This window comes from Mus musculus, chromosome 2 (genome assembly GCF_000001635.26).
Source record: "Mus musculus strain C57BL/6J chromosome 2, GRCm38.p6 C57BL/6J".
Classification (NCBI taxonomy): Eukaryota; Metazoa; Chordata; class Mammalia; order Rodentia; family Muridae; genus Mus; species Mus musculus.
In genome coordinates this window covers 102,831,703-102,847,847 of record NC_000068.7, presented here as the reverse complement: position 1 = coordinate 102,847,847, position 16,145 = coordinate 102,831,703, and the positions used below count along the sequence as shown (strand labels likewise).

The window sequence follows — 16,145 nt, the reverse complement described above, 5'->3', positions numbered from 1 at the left end:
TGTGTGTGTGTGTGTGTGTGTGTGTGTGTGTGTGTGTGTGTCTGTGTGTGTGTATGTATGTGTGTGTGTGTGCGTCCTTGTAATCAGCTAAGGAAACCCTGCTGATGTTCTTCTGGTTGCTCCATCACAATGATTAATATCATGCTGAGGTGGGTGGCTGCGGGGGAGTAATGTCAGTATAAGAAAAATGCTGATTGTATCTGTGCACTTTGTAGGACAAGTCATGGGAAAGAAAGGGGCTTTGTAACTGTGTTTCTTCTTGAATTGTTACTGGGCTTTTTTGATAACGGGCAAAACGAATCTCATTGATCATTGCATTTGGAATTTTATTGGTGGCTTCAGCTTTCTCTGCTTTAACTTATCCTGGTATTTTGGGTTCCTATTATTTCATATTCCTGTGTGCATTATGACGACATAATTGGCAATCTTTAGAGTATTCAAATCAAGTCTGTTGCTTTGGTCTTGGTGGAGTCATTGGATTTCTTCATTTCTTCTTGATATTCTTGGTTTACTATACTATTTTTTAAAATGGACTGCTCTTCCTTGCAAAGAACAATTTGACATGAAAATGATTATGGGGCATGTCTCTATGATATATGGGTCCTCTTTGGAGAGAGGTGGAAAGACCTCTTCTATGTCTCTCTTCCTGTCCCATTCTTGCTTGCATTTGAGATTCATGGGGTCACATGCCTGTGGTGACATGACTTCTGGCAAAGATATCATACTCTGAACTCCTAGGGAATGATATTGGTTGGTCACCTTCAATTGTGAAGAATATCACAGAGCTTGAGTTCCTAAGAGCTGGCCATTAAAGTCACAAATGGTTAGATTTGGAGAGGATCTTAAATGATTTACTTCAACCAACTTTTCTAATCATCTGATACTTTAATTCTAGTTTTTAGAAGAACATTCTATTTCTGAAGTTCTCACCATGGGTCTTAATTTGGCCTCATGGGAAAGGAGACAAATAAAGAATCTTTGTTCTAGCTTATAGACTGGAACTTCAGATAGTTCTCATGCAATCTTTGAGACATCTCTTCTGCCAATTGGACTTCACACAAGTGTCCAGCACAGGTTTTTCATCTTAAGATGAAAGAACGGACCACTTGTTATTTAAGGTTCCTCCACCTCTGACATTTTGTGAACTACAGTTTGGGCTCCTGAAAGAAACAGAACTTTTCTTTTAATTTCCTTTTTTCCGCTTTCTACCACTGATGTCAAGAAGAGGTGATTTTCTATGTAGGGAGAGAGTGAAAAAATTTACGGTGCTATTACTTAGGAACTGATAATTAACATTTCAACAATCAATTCAATCATGGTTACAACAGCCTTGATGACCACCCCTGAAACACCACCCAAGAGGCAAGAAGCCCAGAACTGGTTTTCATGGTTATTTCAACCATCAGAGTCCAAGAGTCATCTTCATACAACAACGAAGATGCCTGGTAATGAGTTATAGATACCATATAACATATGTCTGCTTGACAGCCTTTAATAATCCTCATTAACCTATGGGATGTGGTTAAAGTCTAAACACCATGCTGTCTCACAAATCTAGGAAGGATCTTGAACTCTGCGTTCTCTATGTTTGATTTAATATTACTAATACATGATTTTCTTCTCTATACTTTATAGGGGTCTTAGGAAACTATGAAGTGGGGGCAATTCTTTGGTGATAACAGAACATTTCAACTTTTTTTGAACATTTTTGGATGGTTAATAAATGGCAAAAACATTTCTGTTAATTTATCTTTTTCTCTCTTGTGGTAAATTTTACTGAGATCGGGCAAAGTCTTAAGAGCTCCTTGCTTTCCTCACATTAGAGACTCAGGGTCTGACGCTAAAGATGGATAAAGTCCATGAGCCCTTTTAGAAATGTCAGAATGGAAACCCTTGCTTCTAGTGAGTGAAACCCCTTACTTCATACAATGAACACCGATAAAAAGTAAGAATAAAAGAAAACAAATGAATTTTTAAGATATGAATGCACCTATAAGATTTTAGAAATGTCACAGTGGGGTGTTATTATGTCTTGAAACAGCAAATAAGGAGATGTGAAACCTTCCTATTCTTGTCCTGACATCCTAGCTTCAATATAAAATGCTAATGATGTAATAAGAAGGATATCTGAAAGCAAGGGGGATTTGCATGGGCCTGTGCTTCGTTGTGTTCTGCTCTAACTCCTTTGGCTGGCTCTACTGCTGGTTATTCTTTAGCCTCCCTAAAGAGAATGTTATGTTGTAAAGATTATAACCAGTCATTTTAAGGTTCACACATTAGCTTCAGTGATGAGGGTTTACAGATATACAAACCTACTCTCTCATTTTCTTCTTAAAATCTTGGGAACTCCATGATATCTCCCATGCCTGACTTTCTTCCTTGGTGAAATGGGTTGCTTGACAGCCAGCTCAACTACTAATGTAAGTCACCACAACAGGTACGGAGTCAAATACCAACCCAACAGGCTGGGAGCCAAATGAGGAAAATGAAGATGAAACAGACAAATACCCCAGTTTTTCTGGATCAGGCATTGATGATGATGAAGATTTTATCTCCAGTACCAGTAAGAATACTCAATTACAGTAGAACCATTTATGCAAGGCTTGCTGAGGGACCTAAATGATATAGTATCTCTCTTGGGAAACATATGATGTGAACAGTGGCTAAACCTGTGATTTTTACCTTAATTCCATTCTGATGAGACTTTTGGAGGATGAAATAAAATTTCATGAATGGGAACCAAAATATATTGTTGGGAAAAATAGCTCATGAAGTTTCAGACACCCTGTGTCCTTTCTGTTCTGTTCATTAATGTTTGCTCTTATAGAACTATCGACATTATCAAGTGTGGCTGGGGGGTGGCATATCAAAGCACCACAACTAATATTCACATTGTGTCCATGCTGTGCCAGAGATAGGAACAAAGGGATGGAAAGGCCAGAATGTTTGCCTACAAGAGGCTCATGGACTGCTGGGACAGATGCTCATGTGATTAGGAGGATGGTCATTTAAAGTTTCACATGACCCAAACTGAAAGCTTGGGAGGCACAAGAATGGCTTAAAACCTAGAAGCCCAAGCTCAAGAACTACCTTATTAATCAAAAAATGGTTATGATTAAAGGGAAAAAAACTCAAAATACTTCAACAAACTTGCTGGACACCAATGTAACAGAACGGCACTGGAAGGAAGAATAGATGCTACCACAACCTTAAAACCTTGTAGTGTTAACTACTAAAAGCAAAGAGTGACACCACTGTGTAAACAAGCCCAAACCTGTGAGCTCTATATAACTTCCTATGGACACTGAGGTGGAGATTGTAGAGAAAACATCCCATCCTGCTAGATAATGGATTCCTCTATACCTGTCCTAGGCAAAGATTTTGCTGGAAAGAGATGAAAATCATAAAGTGGACACAATTAACCTTTGAATACAGGGTTTTGAGTGCTGTATCAGCTACCTTAGGCAATAAGAGTTCTATCTATTCTATTAAAATTGGAGGATTTCATTCACAAGTGAATAGTACCTACAGAGGGCAGGATCTAAAAGTTAGCTTGTGGTTTGAAGGCCTCTGAGTGTGTGGCAATGATACAGCAAATACTAGGGAGAAACCAGGTTTTCTATATGTAGACTTGAGTTATGTATTTATTGAGCTGGATGCCTCTTCAGAGCTTAGAACTTAAAAAAAGAACCCAAGGAACTCCACACATTGAGCATTACTGTGACAGTGTCTTCTAGGTTCAGGATGTAGCTTCCTTGCAAATATGGTCAGGCTCTGGGAGGTAAAGTTCCCATGTTCCCCTCCCCCACCTTTAGAGAGTGTAATCAATTTCAGTTCAATTTTCTACGTAACACATAAGTCCTTTAATTCAACAGGATGCCCTTTTTCTTTGGAAGACTTGAGCTAACTAAAACTTCTTTCAAAATTATTAGAAATGTGGTTAATGACTCTAAATTATTTTCTTAACTTGTGAAATGATTTTGTGTTATTTGGGTATCAAGATAGAATTTGAAGGAAGTTGAACTTGCAAATAGCCTTTTCACAAAATATATTGTTTCAGATTTTGTCAAAATGGATCTTTTTGCATCTTGTTTTCCAGGCTTCCTATTTTGCATGCTATTATTGCGGCATTGGTGAACTGACATGTCTTTCTTTTCCAATGTGTTGTGCTGATGGTGGATGGTTACTTGTGGCTCTTTTCTATAAATGTATGCATATTGATCCTCTTTCATTAGCTGTGAATGGCTTGCTTATATCATGTTCTGTATTCAATGGGACTCTCATGGATAACCATGTTCAGTCTATATTCAGAAAAAAAGTAGCTGAGCTAAATGGCTCTATGAAGCAGACATTCCTTCCAAAAACCACCTACAGGAAAGCTTTGGCTCTTGTGGTTATTTCTGTCCCCAGTAAAGCCACTAACACAATAGTGATTCCTATGTTATAACTCAGCTATCAGCTTCTTCAGCTCAAGGAGCTACAGTTAGCACATCTGCCAGTGATACCAATGAATGACTTGGACTTTCAGGTGCAGAGGGTTCCTGCAATGTGCATGGATGGGCAAAACTCTTCCCAGCTTTGGTCATAATTGGTGGAGGGTTAGTGCTTTCAACACTGTTCTTCCTACTCCTACAACATCCTTCACTATTATATTCAGAAGATCTCATGTTCTAAATCCAAAGACATTCTATGCTAGAATTCAAAGGACACTGAGATACAAAGCACCATGGTGGATGAAGCTAAGACTCTCTCCTTCTCCGTCATTTCCACTCAACCATCTATACAGCCCTGTATAGATGAGCTGCTGCGTAGTCTACAGAAGAGACAAATGTACAAAGGAAGCAGTGAAGGCTCAAGAAATAACATTTTCCTAATTGCCTCAATCATCATTATGACAGTTGCAAGTACTCCACGGGTTTCTGCCCGCACAGAAGACAACCAGGACTGGACCCAGTGGAAGCCAAACCATTCAAACCCAGAAGTACTACTCCAGACAACCACCAGGATGGCTGGTAATGAGCTATGCACATATCATGTAATGATACTTTCTCTCAAAGCTTATGATGCTGTGAAGGTCAAACCTTTGTATCCGATGGGAAAATTAATTAACGTCTCATCACAAATTCTTAGTGAACTTTCCACACAGGAGTCATTTATCAATCATACTTCTTGGACATAAGGTATTTTATGTCATTTTGTTGTAAAAATGAATATATCTTAATGGTTTATGGTACTCTCTCTGATAAAGTGGCTATGTGGGAATAATAAGTAATATCAAAGAAATTTGTACCTGTTCATTTTCTCTTGGGACAGACTAGTGAAATCACTCAGATTTATTGAGAGTAAGTACTCAGAGATAATGCTTAGGCATAGAACCAGTAGATAGATAACATGTACTTTAGTGGAAGAAGAGGATTATTAAAGACTATTTGATTAGACGTCACAGTGTACTTAACCATCATTGCAACAGATATAGACAGAATCAGCACCAGTGCTCATGGAGAAAATTGGACCCCGGAACCACAGCCTCCTTTCAATAACCATGAGTATCAGGATGAAGAGGAGACCCCACATGCTACAAGCACAAGTAAGAAGGATGATGCACTGAAGTTGTGGTACCCAACTTATCAGAGATGTTGTGTAGCTGTTAGCTACACCTTTTGTGTCTGCACAGTAAATTTATCTGCAGAGCCTGAAAGAGGACATTTTTAAAAATAAGGAAGAAAGATGCAAGTTGTCAGATTTTCCAACAGACAAGAATGCCTGCAAAGTAGATGTGAGACACTGGTTTTGTGTTAATGGTTCCTAAGGGTTCTGTTTTTGGTAGCTGCTGTGTTTTTGGAAATGTGTGATGCGAGTGTGCACTTCAGATATTTAGTGTGGGATCTGGGAAGAAAGCTTCATTGAGTGGCCAGTTCTTCAGAGTCTTCATCTTCCATGAAGCTCTGTGATACACGTTCTTTTATCACACTCTTTTCCTTACTCTGTGGTAGAACTGAACCCCTTCTGTCCTTGGTGAGAAGGCAGTGGCTCCTATGTTCTCTTTTTTAATTACAAGCTACCATTCTTTTGTTTAAAACACCCAGGGCAAGTTGGGAAAGGTTCTGATGCTCCTACTGTCCTTTCTACTTATAGACAAATATACCAAGTTTTTCAAAAAACAATCTCATGTTTCACCAATGGACTGTGAACCTAAGACAAGAAAACAAAGAAAAGAGGGAAAAGTACTCATCTTTCATCTGTATCTCAGAGAAATGCCTAATAATTTGGAATATAACTAATCCTTGAGATGGCATCTTATAGCACTTTTAAAGTTATGACTCAGACACTATTTTTATACACTTAAAAATCCTTAAAGGGGAATGTAAGAAACAGCTACTTAGAAACCAAAGAAGCTTAGGATTTCCTGGTTTGATGGATGTGTTGACAGAGAGTCAAGGAAACAGTTGAGATGTGAGGTAATAAGTCCTGGGCATTGTACTGAATGTCTGACAGACATCTATTCTTTATCCCAGTAAAGTTGATATATGCATAAATCTTAAGGGTTGACTTAACCAAGAAGTAGACTGTTGAGAACAAAGAATAAAGAGGAAACAGATGTCTCTTAGGAATCAGACCCATTCCAGTCTCCTCTGGGGTCTTTCAGAAATCTTGTCAATTACTATAAAACATTTGCTCTTTTAGAAGAATGCTAATTGAGAAATTTGGAATTAATATATCTAATGTCAAAATATGACGGTCAAGGGACATCCTTACTAAGAAAATTTGAGAATCCAGATACAGTTAACAAAAAGAAGTTATCATCAGTGTTTGCAAAAAATCCACATGATTTCATTGAGGGGACATTACAACTTCTAGAAAAGAGTCAGCGCTTATGGTATACAGTGGAAGTACTCTGTTTTACTAACACATTCCTGCTTTTTCTGAAATTGACAGGGCATGGTTGGGCACTTGAAGGATCGTTGTATTTATATGAGAGATGATAATGTGAATATAGACATATGTATAAGCTTGTGAGCACACATGTGTGCTTAATGACTTAAAATAATAGAAAATAACTTAAGATTTTGTATCTTTCTCCCTTTGGACAATCAGTTAATCCCCAAAATGGATTGGAAAATATAAAAGCAAAATTAGCATGAATCCCATTTTAAAACCATATTGCTATTACAAAGTCACACACATCATTTTCTAAGATAATGATGTAGAGTGAATTTTGTTAAGACACAAAGTTCATTTGGTTTGGCAATTTATAGGCTTTAGTTTGCATGATGAATCAGAAGTTGGCCATGAGCTGTTATAAATAAAAATGTCAGTGGATTTCTGACTTTTCCAGGAAGCACCCTGATGGGATTTGATCCCAGTCATCTCGACTTTTAAAAACAATGCTTGAAAGGTTAAGCCTGTCTGATACTGTTATTATTTATATAATTCCCCAACTGGCTAGAATCGGTTTTTCTTCCACTTAATTAGCTTTGTTAAGAAGAGAGTTTAGCAATTAAAAATGTCCCTAGACAATCACATAGTAGATCAGTGTAGTAACATCCCAGGCATCCCGACAGCGTGCGTGCCAGCCATTTCTGCTGAGTGTTATAGGTTATGCAGTCTATTTGCAAAAGTCTATTACAATAGTGTTGTGAGTTGTTATATAACGTGTTTTCTCCTGCAAAATTACCCAAACACAAAGATTATTCTTCCAACAGAAGCTCTCTTTGTCAGAATATATAAAGCCATAGACAATATTAAATCAGGAATAATACTGAGAGTTCATAATTCACAGGTTAACATCTAGTCATGACTTTGTGCTACTCTGAGTACATGATTTTCAGAAAATAAAACTTGTTTTCCCATCTGAAAAATTAACAGGTTGCATGTTGTAGTTCTAGAATCTACCTTTCAGAATATTAGTAACTGGTTACTATTATCTTTCTCTCTCTATCTATCTATATATCTGTGAATGTATGTGTGTAGGTATGTATGTATTGCCCATTCATCTACCATCTATGTATGTATATATTTATATATCTATCAATCAATCATCTATGTGAGTATATATCTATCAACAATTTATTATCATCTATGTATGTATGTATGTATCTATCTGTCCTCCATCATCATCTATGTATGTATGCATCTATCTATCTACCTATCTTTTATCTATATCTATGTATTCTGTATCTATCATCTATGTATGTTTATTTGTAGTATCATGTACATATGTATGTATGTATCTGTCTATCTATCTATCTATCTATCTATCTACCATCTATCTTTTGATTTCTACCTGTAATGTAGAAAGACATATCAGAGGGTTTGTTAAGAAACTGGATAGCACGGCTCATCATCACCATTCTCCTCTCGCCTGGGCAGCTCCTAATAGTACAGCAGAAGCAGCAGCTACCCAGCAGGAGACGTGGTTTCAGAACGGATGGCAGGGGAAGAACCCCCCTACCCCAAGTGAAGACTCCCATGTGACAGAAGGGACAACTGGTAATGGAGGGTTTCACAATGTGGGTGGAAACTACCTTCTGAGTTCAGTGCTAGACATTGAAGATATTGCACACACACACAAAAAAACACTGAAGGAGGTAGTCTATTTCTTAATACATCATGTTGAAGTAAACACAGATCCAGAATCTAAATGCTCCTAAAAAGCTACCTAGCCAGGCATAGATAGAAGCACACAAAGGAAATAGTCTATTAAGAGTGTCTTTCATATTTCATTTGAGGTATCAGTGAGATAATGACAGAGCTCCTATCCAATTAAAATCCTCTTTCTGCTTTGTAAAACCCATTCACTAAATAACAAGACTATGCCTTTCCCTTATATTTATGTGAAACGATAGGTTTATAAAAATGTTATAAAAAACCTATAGTTGGGGGACTAGATCCATACATTACAATAAAAAAGACACCTATGTGATGTCATCAAATCTTTTGTTCCTACCTGTCTCTTACATATCTCCTCAAATATACTACTGTTTAATCACATTTACAAATAAGCCATCTTCTCTATTCTGCAACTGTGGGGTAGTAGGAATCAGGCTTAAATCTATCATCTCTGAAGGATGCTGGATGATAACATGTCTCTGCAAGCTCCAGTACATGATTCCTTTGTCTGCATGATTAAGCATTGGGATTCACCCTGCTCTGCAAAGCGTGTGAATTCCATGTTATCACTTGGTATCAGTGGGAAATGTCTCCGTGTTTCCATCTGCAATATAGAATCTGATGCATAATTTCTTTGCAGTGCATGGCAACTTATAAATGAATCACTAGTAGAACAGCGGGTGTGGTGACTAGCTCCCTGGTGTGTTTAATTCTAAGGGATTCTATTGTAATCTTTCTTTCTATACTTCTACAGTGGCACAGAATGGAACAAAGGCATAAACCATGTGCCCACATGCCATTTGTCATTGTTAGAAGACAATGCTTCTAATGGATTCCATCTGTGCTTTTGTGATGAGTACCACTTTCATGCTCATCACTGGGGAAGCTATTACCTTAAGTCGTCTGTATATCACCGCCCGCTCATTGTGCCTTTCGCTGTGGGATGTGCTTGTCTCGGAGTGACATCATGCACTTGAGTTCTTACACCTCCTTCTTTAGGAGACTGTGGCAGCATGTGTCGAGAATTACTTCATCTTCCCTTGATGCCTATAACTTATCCTCTATCCATCACAGCACTTGTTAATGCTATGCTATGTTGTGACCAAGAAAACAAGCACAAATGAAGTGAAACCTGGGAACCATCCTAAACTGATGCAGCTCCTGGTCCTCAGAATTAGCAAGCTGTTCCCATTACCATCTTTAGAGAACAAAGTCTTTTTTTAAAAAGTCAGTTTATATATCCCTGACCAAATGTCAAATAACATTTTGATAATTGTTTGAACTGCATGGTCACAACAGCTTCGGCCCACAACAACCATCCAAGTCAAAGAATAACAACACAGAGTCAAGAGGATGTTTCCTGGACAGATTTCTTCGACCCAATCTCACATCCAATGGGACAAGGTCATCAAACAGAAAGCAAGGGTAATAGCCTCTGAGACTTTTTAATGTATTGTGTTTCTTATAATCAACTAAGTGCCTTTTCCGTTTGAAATGTGCCATTGATTTTTAGTTCAGTCTACTTTCGTAAGCATCCTCATGTGTCTTCAACAATAAGTTTGTTGATACAAGTTGGTAAGGAGTGGATATGTACATCCATCTACATGCAAAGTTTTATTTGGAGAGTGAAGAATTTGGCAGGGAGATTAAAAGACAGTCAATCGTAGACTGACAAGAGTAGAAGTTATTTCTGCTAAGGGAGAAGTGGGTCATTTCTCCCTTTAAGATGGTCTTACTACATAGACCAAGCTGGTCTTCAATTCTTGATGAACCTCCTGCCTCAATCTCCCGCGTGCTGGCTGGGATTGCGTATACTATCATGTCTTTGAAATCCAAAGATTTCAAAGTAAACAACAAATAATGGATTTAGTGACAGTCTCCATTATAGATTCAAAGATAAATTTTGGTTTTGGTAGAGAAATCCAAGTGGTTAAGAAAGTTGGTGAGTAGTTAATGTGAATAAAGAACTTAATGACTCAGGAAACTTTAAAGCTATTTCTTCTTGCCTCATTCAGAGAAAATGTGGTATTGGAGGATTTAGGATTTAGATCATTCATGGCTCTTCTAGAATAGCTATGAATTGTGAATAGAGAATTCACACACAAGACAAGCACAATTAAGCAATTTAAAAAGAGAAAAAAATATGAGTTCTAGTTTTGCAAGAAAGAAAGATTGTAAATTATTTAACTATTTTTTATATTTAAGAGCAAATTTCATTTATTGTAACAGCAGTAGCCTGTTTGACAGAAATATCAAGAATTGATAGGCTCTGCCCTCTCAGTATTCAACAAATGGAAGACTCTGTTTCTCCTACACCCATGACAAAATATCCTTATCACAGAAATGTAACATTTAAAAAATAACCAATAGAGGGGTAAATTTTTTCAGAGAAGTATATGCTCAAATATATGCTCTACATATATTTGAACTGAAATACATCCTAAAAGTTCAGTGACTATATATCTCCACATTGGATAACTACAAAACTACTTTGGAGATATCCAAAGTAAAGCAAAAACTTGCATAGTTTTCTTTTTTACGAATACTATCTTGTCTCAATATTAGTGAACAGACACTGTGAACAACCATGTATGGAGACAGACAATTCAATTTATAAGGCATCATGGAGACACAAGGATGTGTTGTCTTCATTTACACTTGAGAAACACTTAAAAGTTAGCTGACAACAGAAAACATTTAATAGCACAATACATCTGACACCATGAGTCATTAATAAACAGAAAAATTCATAGTGTCAATAGTGAAATGAACACTAAAAACACTTAGAAGACCCCCATACTTCCTGGAGACTATTAAAGAACAAAGGATTTAATGATTTTTTGGGGGAGGAGGCAAAAACCTGGGTAGTCAGTAAAAGGAAGTAAGGTGGAGAACTTTTTGAAATGGAGACTCCCGTGAGCTGATCCATAGAGAAAGAAAAGCCAAGGGATGCACAAACATCACTATGCCTGGACAAATGTGGCCTAAAAGGGACAAAAGTGTTTCACTGGCCAGGCTGGGACTATTCTGTTAGGTTACTAAAGCGCCACAGGCACACTGAGCTCACAGTTCTAAGTGCTTAGCTTCCAGGGTTGGGGCTCCAAAGAGACCCCTGGTTAAACAAACAAATAAACAAAAAGAAAGTAAAAGAACTCCAGAGTCATTAGTAAGTTTCCAACATGATTGCACTCCATGAGTAAATATATCAAAAAGAAAAAGATGTTAGGTCTCCAGGTCTCCAGATCTGCAGAAATGAGCTCAAGCTGGATGACAGAGCTTTTCTGGCAGTTAAATGAAGGCTAGTGTTCCTTGGGAACTTTTGAGTCCTGGCAGAAGGGACATATGGCTCCCCACTGACATATACCTGTGACTACATGTCAAAGCCCATGATGGCCTCCAAGTACCTCTTACAACATTTCAAAGCCCACATCTCAGTTCCATGGCCCTTCCCTCCTCCAGCTACTCACCTTCCTAATTCTATGCTATTCTCTACTGTTCCCATACTTACTTACTCTGGCACTTCTGTTCCATTCTGTATCTCTTGCTACCTCACTATCTCCACCATTCTTTCCCACTCTCCCTCTTTCCTAGACTTGATCATACCCAATTTGATGGCCATGCTCTGGACTCTTCCAGATGCCTCTGGATGCTCTCTCTCTCCTCTCTCTCTCTCTCTCTCTCTCTCTCTCTCTCTCTCTCTCTCTCTCTCTCTCTCTCTCTCTCTCTCTCTCTCTCTCTCCCTCCCTCTCTGCTACAAAACAAATCTTAACCATATCATGGATCTGTCACATCAGCAGATTCTTTACTGTGCTTCCACCATGCATGATAGTTCTCTAAGAATTTTACTTATAAAAGGAAAAATGAACAAGAGTGACTGCAGACCCTCTGTAGACAAGGTCTTTTTCTTGCTGGGCATCCATTTAAAATTTTGATTGTGGGTAATTGGTCTTTGTTCTTTGAAATCTGGGTAACAGAATCAGCCACACATTTTTCTCTAACAGAGATCTTGCATGTCTTTGCTTTTAGCAAGTAAAGACTGCTGGGCACCACCCAAGGTGGGTGCCCGTATCCCAGTGATTTCTTTCCACTGGAGTCAGTCAGCCAGAGGTGGTGGTGTGGGTGGATTGAGTAAATTGTAGAGTTAGCTGTATTGATGCTCTTTATGGGGTTCTTGGTCCCTATTTCACTCTGAACTTGTTATTTCAGTCCAAGAAATCTGTGATAACCATCGGTAAAAGCAGTCTTTTTAATTACTCCAGGGAGATTCTCACACCACTCGACACTATAATCAGGATTCCCAGGATGCTTCTTGCTTTTATTTATGGGGAGAATAATTCTTATTTGTCCACAGGCACTCTCTGTTTTCTCCACCTAGGTATATTGGGTAATATGTTATCTATTTTCTATGCTTATTTTGTGAAACAAAAACAAAGAGACAAGAAAGGAAACCACTGTCCGTTTGAAAAATTTTATTACTATTGTTTTGTTTTGTTTGGCCTGGTGAGCAGATGACAAAATGATGCTCGTGTGTGTTATTTGTCTCCACGTGTCTGACAGTACTTGTCTATTTTAGAATGAAGCAAGTCACACATGGATTGTGTCTCTGCCCCTTTGTAAAGACCATAAGCCCCATTGTGTGCTCCTGTAACTTCCTTTCAGACTAAGCAAAACAAACCAACAAATAAATGTGATAGCTATCATCTAACTCTGCCCTGAAATGACAACCATGTATATCTGTGATTATTCTATAAAGAATAATTTATCCCAATTCTGGACATGTGTACCAATTCTTTCTTCTCACTGGGCTGAATATAAACATTAGTTGGCTATATGACATAAATGACCCTCAGGTCATTTCCTAGCATTAGGAATACTGCAATAACATCAATTTGATTCCTTCAGATACAGACTCCAGTCATAGTACAACCCTTCAGCCTACTGCAGCTCCAAATACCCATTTGGTGGAAGACTTGAACAGGACAGGACCACTTTCAGTGACAACTCGTAAGGATAATGATACACAGCCCCTTTGTTGACCTATCTATCTACTTCCCATCTGGTCAAGATGTTGCATTTGGTGGTGGAATGGTGGCAGTCTTTGCTAGGTGACTTAGCTCAGCCAGGGTCTGAATCTGTTTTCATTGTCGGCCTTTCTTGTAGAGGATCTTCTAATCCAAATTGATATTCATCCAAGGTCTACTCCAGTGTCAATGACTTTTTTATTAACAAAGATATGGAAATGTCATTCATCTCTATTTTCCAGCTCTAACTAGTCATGTGACACTGAAGACCATCAATTGTAGAGTGGTGTCTTCATGTTTTAACGGACTCTTTTTGATTCCCACCCTTCTTCCAGGCCAGGCAGAAGAAATACTGTTTTCATGATTGTGTAAAGACATATGAGGGCCAGATCATTATAGTAAATAGGGGAATCACATTTAGCTTTCAGAGGAGGACCAAGGCAAGGACCAAGTTGATAATTGACTAAGGTGGCAGAGTCCCTGGAATCAAAAAGAACCATTTGCTAACATCTTTTTCTATCACTAAATATCTACTAGGAAGAAATATGAAAATTTTAGTTCCCTTAATTTTCAATACATCGATAAGGATAGCCCAAGGATCAGCCTAATGCCATTCATAAATTCTTGGCAGAATATGAAAGAAATCCCAAATTAAGAAGGGATTTCACTGCTTGCTACACATAATGAGCTGAGCCCTTCATAGGAGCCCTTTAGACATAAGAAAAAAGCCAGCAGGCATGTGTTGATTGTCATCAATGTAGATAGCATGGTGTTAGGCATCAAAGGAAACATAAGGAAGCCTATACGTGGCCCTTGCCAGTGCACAGCTTCTATTTCCATTTTATGTTACTGTTGGGTTTTTTTTTCTGATGTTAGCTCTGGGATTTAGTGAATGTCTCTCTCCTGGTTATATTTGTTTGGTGGTGGACATGGCTGATGGGTGTGTTTTATGGGGCTTTTGCACCTGCACCTCAGAGGTCAGTGCCTTTCTTGGAAGAACACAAAAGAAGAGAACTCAAAACAGTCAAAGTGGTTTCAGATATGGGCAATGATTCAATCTCAATTTGATACATATCACTGGAGACCCTGTGTTTGACCAGGCAAGCATTTCCTCGGTGCAGTGAAGAGAAACCCTGGCTACAGGGGAGACCACAGCCCTACTAAAAAAGTTGTAACTCAAATGCAATGCTCTCTATAAAGGAATTGTGTATTCTGTATAAAGTTACTCTGAGTTCATTGATAAAGATGAGCCTTTTCTTTTGTGTTCACAGATACTACACAGCAATATTTTCCTTATAGTCTAACATCTAGGCAATCTTTATGGTTGAGGGAAAACTGAAATTACAGCTCCACTTTCCATGTCTCTGTGATCTTTGTTTCTGGAATCCTTGCTGCTGCTGGGTCAAGGTGGTCCAGGGAGGGCAGTGTTTTGGCTTTAGCTTCAGATCGGAGCTTCACTGAGAGACAAAGAAGCAAACTAGGGACAAAATATCTGTAACTTTGCATCAGCAAGCAGACGATGAAAGGCACAAATATCATTCTCCCATTGTATCTGTCCATCTGATATTCTATAACTAGTCTGTCCATGTAAGTCCATGTGTTATGGTTTCTAATTAACAATGGCTTCATTCCTCGTTGAAACAGCACAGAGTCATTCTCAGAACTTCTCTACATTACATGGAGAGCCGGAAGAAGACGAAAACCATCCAACAACTTCTATTCTGCCATCTAGCAGTAAGGATCATAAAGTCCAACTGGCTTTTAAGCAGAAATCAAGACGTTATGGGTACTTTGTGGTATCTTTGGTGGTGGTACCTTTGTAGCATCTTTGGTGGTGGTGCTTTGTGGTATCTTTGTTAGTGGTGCTTTGTAGATTCTTTTGTGGTGGTACTTTTGTGGTATGTTTGGTGGTGGTATATCTGTTGCCTATTATAGATTATTTTTTTTGATCAACAGGTGTGTCTGGTGGTGGTTGCTGATTTTTCTGCTTTATAGATCTTTTAGAAGCCATTGTACACTAGGTACAAACTTTTCTGCTGAATTTTAAAGGTATTGCTTTAGTAACTTGGTTTAATAATGATTGTTTCTGTAAGATTTCTTTGATATCCATTGAACTAATATTATTTCTGATTTGTCTTCTGGACCATAGCTCTGTGGTATTGTTGACTATGAAGAATGCCCTCCTAGCACAGAAAAGAAAATTTATGTCAATAGACTCAGGGTTTTTTTTTTGTTGTTGTTGTTGTTTTGTTTTGTTTTATTTATTTATTTTTTTTTTGATCTTGAAGATATAATTCCAGTTGCAGGCAGAATGGTTTCATCTTTCTATCCAATGGTTTGTTTTTACCCCTTCCTCAGAGGTAGATCCACAAAAAAGATAAAAATCCTGTAGTACCTGAGGTGACTTCAAAGTCACAATGAGATCACCACATACTCTTGATGACTCAGACAATCTGGTAGCAAGTACCTCTTCTGTGTAGGAAGTAGTCACCAAAATCTCTTCAGTTGAGTGCT

General features: G+C 38.2%; 1 protein-coding gene across 11 annotated transcripts in view; it reads left to right on the top strand.

Annotated features, from left to right (window-relative positions):
* The window catches only part of Cd44 (CD44 antigen), a 90,529-nt gene that overhangs the window by 53,822 nt on the left and 20,562 nt on the right, over positions 1-16,145 (top strand). For 2 of the 11 annotated variants that reach the window (XM_006498645.2, NM_009851.2), the window contains 8 exons: positions 1,329-1,445; positions 2,438-2,563; positions 4,899-5,012; positions 5,471-5,587; positions 8,371-8,490; positions 9,910-10,035; positions 13,513-13,614; positions 15,276-15,365. The exons of 1 other annotated variant lie outside the window; for it this stretch is intronic. In XM_006498645.2, the coding sequence (XP_006498708.1) occupies positions 1,329-1,445; positions 2,438-2,563; positions 4,899-5,012; positions 5,471-5,587; positions 8,371-8,490; positions 9,910-10,035; positions 13,513-13,614; positions 15,276-15,365 (912 nt within the window). Of the gene's footprint in view, positions 1-1,328; positions 1,446-2,437; positions 2,564-4,898; positions 5,013-5,470; positions 5,588-8,370; positions 8,491-9,909; positions 10,036-13,512; positions 13,615-15,275; positions 15,366-15,587; positions 15,676-16,145 lie in introns of those variants that run through there. 8 more of the 11 variants (XM_006498648.2, XM_006498647.2, XM_006498646.2 and 5 more) reach the window with 8 other exon arrangements.